The sequence below is a fragment of the Gekko japonicus genome, unplaced genomic scaffold (assembly GCF_001447785.1).
Source record: "Gekko japonicus isolate JY-2015 unplaced genomic scaffold, Gekko_japonicus_V1.1 scaffold2026, whole genome shotgun sequence".
Classification (NCBI taxonomy): domain Eukaryota; kingdom Metazoa; phylum Chordata; class Lepidosauria; order Squamata; family Gekkonidae; genus Gekko; species Gekko japonicus.
In genome coordinates, this window is record NW_015171565.1 from 51,114 (window position 1) to 57,113 (window position 6,000).

Consider the following 6,000-nt stretch of genomic DNA (forward strand, 5'->3'; position numbering starts at 1 on the left):
CTTTAAAAATGGGGGCAGAGGGAGGCTTGGAGGATGCATTTAAAGTTAAAGTTGCTTTCTTTCCACCTCTCACCCCATCTCTTTGCTTTCTTTCCACTTTCTTTCCACCTTTCTCTCTCTCTCTCTTTCTCCCCTCCCTCCCCATCTAATCAATTTAGTGTTCATAAAAAGCAAATTTGCATATTTTCCAATAAAATTGTACGTGTAATATCTGTTCATGTCTTGCGGCTCTCAAACATCTGATGTTTATTCTATGTGGCTCTTATGTTAAGCGAGTTTGGCCACCCCTGCTTTTGAGTCTGTGGGCACCCTGGGAATTCTGACACAGGGTGATGGGTACGACCACAAAATGGCCACTGTGGGAGGTGGACCCAGTGCGGAGGAGAGATGTTTTGTACAGCTAATCCCATCCTGAGGATAAAATCCCAGATTTCTCCCCCAGGGCCTTTTAAAAAAAGACACACAGAAAATAGGGATCAAGCCTAACATTATGGAGGTGCCTGATGGCCATCAGGGTCAAATAAAAAATATACCTGAATCGTGCATGTGTACCATAAATATACCTACATAAATCAAGTTGCCTTGTCTGGAGTATTGTTTTTATATCTTAATTTTCCTTGGTTTTTTTTTTTTGGGGGGGGGGGCATTCAGTGATAACGTTGAGGAAAAGTTAAAGCGCTCAGGGCTCTTTAGCTTGGAGAAATGACGACTGAGGGGTGACATGATTGAGGTTTATAAGATTATGCATGGGAAAGAGCAGGTAGAGAAAGAGGTACTTTTCTCCCTTTCTCACAATACAAGAACTCATGGGCACTCCATGAAATTGCTGAGCGGTCGGGTTAGAACGGATAAAAGGAAGTACTTCTTCACCCAAAGAGTGATTAACACTTGGAATTCACTGCCACAGGAAATGGTGGTGGCTACAAGCATGGACGGCTTCAAAAGGGAATTAGATAAGCATATGGAGCAGAGGTCCATCGGTGGCTATTAGCCACAAGGTATAGATAGGGGCTCTGGGGCAAGTGATGCTCTGTCTTCTTGGTGCTTGGGGGGGTCAACAGTGGGAGGGCTTCTAATGTCCTGGCCCCACTGGTGGACCTCCTGATGGCACCTGGTATTTCTGGCCACTGTGTGACACAGAGTGTTGGGCTGGATGGGCCTTTGGCCTGATCCAACATTGGCGTCTCTTATGTTCTTATGTTGAACAGTTCGTGGGTGGTAGCACATTAAAGGTTAAGGACCTCTGACAGAAAGCTTCAGGGTTGGGGACATGGCTTGGCAACAGAGCATCTTCTTGGCATGCAGAAGGTCTCAGGTTCCACCCCCAATATCTCCGGTGTCCAGGGGTAGCATCTATTGAAGTTAACTGGTGTGGTTAAGTTCAGTCACCATTAGTTAGAAGACTGCTTAAATAAAGCTACAAACGCAGGAGCGTCACTTTTACCAGGTTACTCAGCTTACAAAGCTACACAGAGCCACATTGCAAGTTTAGAAGAGAAATACCTCTCTCTTTATTTGAGAAGTACACTTTGGATAGGAAAGAGCAGAGATGGATAGATTGCTAACTTACTAGCTAAGGATGGAAGCTGGTGGCAAAAGGCCCATCTGCCTTATGGTGCCTGTTCCTCTCTTGGTGCATGCAGGTAGAGAGGCACATCTTCACCCAGAGAGAGAGAGGAAGGAAGGGGAAAGGGAAGTTGATCCCTGAGAACACAAATTTGCATTTCAAAGACGCCACTGGCAGAATGGATACAGGAAGAAAGGTCAGTGTGTGCCTGTCTAGCTATCTAGTCTCTCTTGCCACTCAGTCTGGAGCTCTGAGACAGGGGACATTGCATCTGGAACTTACCAGCAGAGAGGGACACCAGGCAGCCTCCAGAAGAAGAAATGGGCAGTGAAACCTCAGGGAGCGGGGGGGGGGGCTGCCAGTGCTGCTTGGCGTGGGTGCAAAGCAGGTATGCCTGGCCTTCCATGAGCGGCAGCAGAGCACGGAGAAAGCCAGTGGCGGTGGGGGGAGGAAGCGGCAGGCAGGTGCACCAGCAGCCGCTGGTGTGCCGGCAGGGAGGAGAAGTTGGAGGCTGGGCAGCCCCACCCCACCCCACCCCAGGGTACGGAATGGGGTGGGTCCAGAGAGGAGGTGACCCACTGGGCACGAGGGACATCCATTACATGAGCCCCACCCAGGAAGGGGGAGATTGGAGAGCCCGGTGGCGTCCTGCCCCAAAGACGAGGACTTAAGCAGCAGGCACGGGGCAGGGTGGGGAGGAAGAGCACGGGTGAGAGACACCGGGAGAGCAACTGGGCTACCATGAGCAGGGGAAGAGGGATCAGGGAGCACGCAAACCCCTCTCCCCCTGCGCTATCGGAGGCCAGAGCCAAGCCGGCTTGCTAAAACTCACGCCCTGGAGGGCCCTACTTCACTGAGCTCAGCCCCAGAACCCCCATGACCTGACAAGCTGGTGGCCCATACGGGGATAACAACCTGTTTCCCATCCTCATCTCCAGATGAGGATTGCCGCAGGAGATCCTGATGGTCCGGGGTACTTCCTTCCGAGTGGCCTTAATGAGGCAGCTGTGCAGGGCGCTGGGCATTCAGCAGATCTTTACATTCCTATATCACCCCCAAACAGATGGATTGGTGGAGTGCAGAACACCCCATGGTCAGGGGAGGGGCACACACAGCAGGCCCAGTAGAGAGCAGCAGAGTTGCTCCATGGGAACCCACAATCGGGAGTAGCAGCCCTTCAGCTATATGGGCCCCAGTTCATGAAGCGCTTTAGTTGATGAAAACAGAAAGGAGTAAGAAGGAAAAGTCCAAGGTTGGAGACTGGCTCCAATCCAGACAGAATAGAAGGCTCTCAGTTTAACTCTATTCACGTTACTGCCTGTCACCTCTCCAGTTTTATCCCTTTTAAACAGACTCTCAACGGCTTTCAACTTTTTGTACCTCCAGGGACAGAGCCAGTCCGCATCATGCCGTTTCTTCTCTTCGTTTAATTAATTTGCAAAGCCCTATTTTCGTACATAACTGGGGAATTCCCCCAAGGAAATAAACATCCTCCGTGTGTGGCCTGATTCTATGGCTTGCTTTACTGGCACCAGCCAGAACTTTACTATTAGATACCACAAGAAAAACTTCATAGTTTGGTTATGTTGGTAGTATTCTCTAGTAAATTCCATGATAGGGGATGCTCACCAGTTTATAGAGATTTGGTAGAACTCTTGGGCAATGACCTTTCCATAGTAAAATGGTATTATAGAACGAACACCACTTTGCTTCTCCTTGGAAGGCTTGGCGGAGCGATACTGACGCATTCCTCCTTGCCAGCAGAAAGGCTGATGATGCATTTTGGTATTGGTTTTTTTCTTTGGCTGGCATAAAGACAACAGAGCCTAGCTAAGCAGACTGACGGAACACAGGGGTTCATCTTTCAGAATCAAGGAACCTGAATCAGTCCAAGGTCCATCCAAAATAGGACAAGAAACAGGTAATTTCTCTCCTCAAACCAAAACATGCTGTTCACAAGATGTTTGGCAGGAACAGGGCATTGGAAAATTTTAAAACTCAGACTGCAGTTACACACACTAAAGAATCCACTTTCAATGCACTTTCAAATGGGATTTTGCCAGTCCACACAGCAAAAGTCCAGTTGGAAAGTGCACTGAATGTGGATTGAGAGTGGATTATTTAGTGTGTGTGACCGCAGCCTCAGTTTAATTAACGGGGGAGGGGAGCGTTGGCACATAAAAACAATGACGCTTACCCGCTTCTTACACCAGGCACAGCCTGGGCCGGAACGGATGCATTCCTCGCAGGTCTTGACGTTGTATTTGGTGCATTCAAGGGAAAGTGCTCAAGGAGAAAGAGAGAGAGAGAAATCAATGTTAACAAAGGTAAGGAGAAATCGGTATCCAGGTAGGGAAATCAGCTCTACATCTGACAAAGCTGAAATTCAAGGCAAATTAAGAAGCAATCTGAAGCAGTGGGGCTTTCTCCTGGGAGCAGCCTTAGAGTATAGCATTAAAATAAATGTCTCATACACCTATGTAAAATACATGAATGAAGGTAGAGAAGAACAGGCTTCCCCAACCTCCTCCTCTACCCTGGCAAACAGGATATTTTGTTTGGTGCAGTTACGTGCAAATCTGTGGCCTCTACAGTGGTGGCGGCTACAAGCATGGATGGCTTCAAAAGGGAATTAGATAAGCATATGGAGCAGAGGTCCATCAGTGGCTATTAGCCACAAAGTATAGATAGGGGCTCTGGGGCAAGTGATGCTCTGTCTTCTTGGTGCTTGGGGGGGGGTCAACAGTGGGAGGGCTTCTAATGTCCTGGCCCCACTGGTGGACCTCCTGATGGCACCTGGTATTTCTGGCCACTGTGTGATACAGAGTGTTGGACTGGATGGGCCTTTGGACTGATCCAACATTGGCGTCTCTTATGTTTTTATGTTCTCTACTGTTCTCTCTAAGCTGAGTTGGTGTGAGCTAGCTCACATTTTTTTTAGCCTCCGGCTCACACATTTTTGTCTTACCTCAGGAAGGGATGGCTCCAGAGCAAACTAATTGATGCAGCAGCCAAATTGCTCGCTCACAGCTTTCATGCCAGGAGCTCACAGGGTAGAAGTTTTGCTCACAAGACTTCACAGCTTAGATTCCTCCTCTGCTACAGCCAGTCCTTGGTTTCACAATGGGGGGGGGGATCACTATTCACTATGAAAAAATGATCTGGTGGACCACTTCAGAGGGTAGTAGCCATGTTAGTCTGCGGCAGAACAGCTAGGCTTGAAATCCAGTGGCACCTGAGGGATCAATAAGGTTTTTGGGGTATATAAGCTTTTGAGAGTTAAAGCTCCCTTTGCCAGATAACATATCTGATGAAGGGAGCGTGAAAGTCTTGTTGGTCTCTAAGGTATGGCCCTGGACTCAACTCTCACTGACAGACAGCATTCCACATCCTTTTACAGGGCTCTTTTTGTAGAAAAAGCCCAGCAGGAACTCATTAGCATAATAGGCCACACCCAGCAGCAGAATCCTGCCCAAAAATAGCCCTGCTTTTAAAGAGGAGTGAAAGACGGACAGAACACTCTCAATGCCCTTTGAACCTAGCAGGGCCTTTTTTACAGGCTGCTGCTTGCCAGGGCAGCCAATGCCATTTAAAAAATGCGTTTTGGCAAGGCTGTGGCCCCCACATGACGGCCTCCCATGCCTTACCGATGTGATATGGTAGACAAGTACAATAAATCCATCTTTCGGGTGAATCACTATTTACTTTCTCTCCTTCCCAGTGGCGGGGCAGATACTCACCTGTGGCGAGGAACAGCAGCCCAGCTGCCGAGAGCAAAAGGAAGCGTTCGGGAATCATCCTCCGTGCAGCTGAAACAACACACAAAGAAAATGACTGCACTCAGTAACTATAAGGGAAGTTATAGGGACATAGTATATTAAGAAACATGTTTAAAATGTGTGGAATTTAGCTACAATAGAATCATATTTTGCTAGGGAAAAGGACATTTAGACAGAAAACTGAAACACACACTCCGTCTGATTACGAAAATGAAAATGTAAATTTTCTACCAGCGGAAAGTTTTTTTGTTTGATGGGCTAGCGTTCAATAGTAGTACGCCCGATTCCATCACCTCATTTGGCTGCGTATGTCGATCCAATCTCAAACACAGAACCTTGAAAGACCTTGACAGGCACAAGGATTGCTTGAGTGATAAAACCAAAGTTTGGTGTCGTGGTTAAGTGCGCAGACTCTAATCTGGGAGAACCGGGTTTGATTCCCCCACTCCTCCACTTGCACCTGGCTGGATGGCCTTGGGCAAGCCCTAGCTCTGATAAGAGCTGTCCTTGAAAAAGAGCAGTTTCTGTCAAGAGCTCTCTGAGCCCCGCCTACCTCACAGGGTGTCTGTTGTGGGGAGCGGAAGGGAAAGGAGTTTGTAAGCCGCTCTGAGACACCTTTGGGTAGTGAAGGGCGGGGTATAAATCCAATCTCTT

General features: G+C 48.2%; 1 protein-coding gene across 1 annotated transcript in view; it reads right to left on the reverse strand.

Annotated features, from left to right (window-relative positions):
* ITGB2 (integrin subunit beta 2) overlaps positions 1-6,000 on the reverse strand; it is a 49,067-nt gene that overhangs the window by 33,558 nt on the left and 9,509 nt on the right. The window contains exons 2-3 of the mRNA XM_015419752.1: positions 5,308-5,376; positions 3,765-3,853 (exon numbers count right to left, since the gene is read on the reverse strand). Of these exons, the coding sequence (XP_015275238.1) occupies positions 3,765-3,853; positions 5,308-5,365 (147 nt within the window). The 5' untranslated portion in view covers positions 5,366-5,376. The remainder of the gene's footprint in view (positions 1-3,764; positions 3,854-5,307; positions 5,377-6,000) is intronic.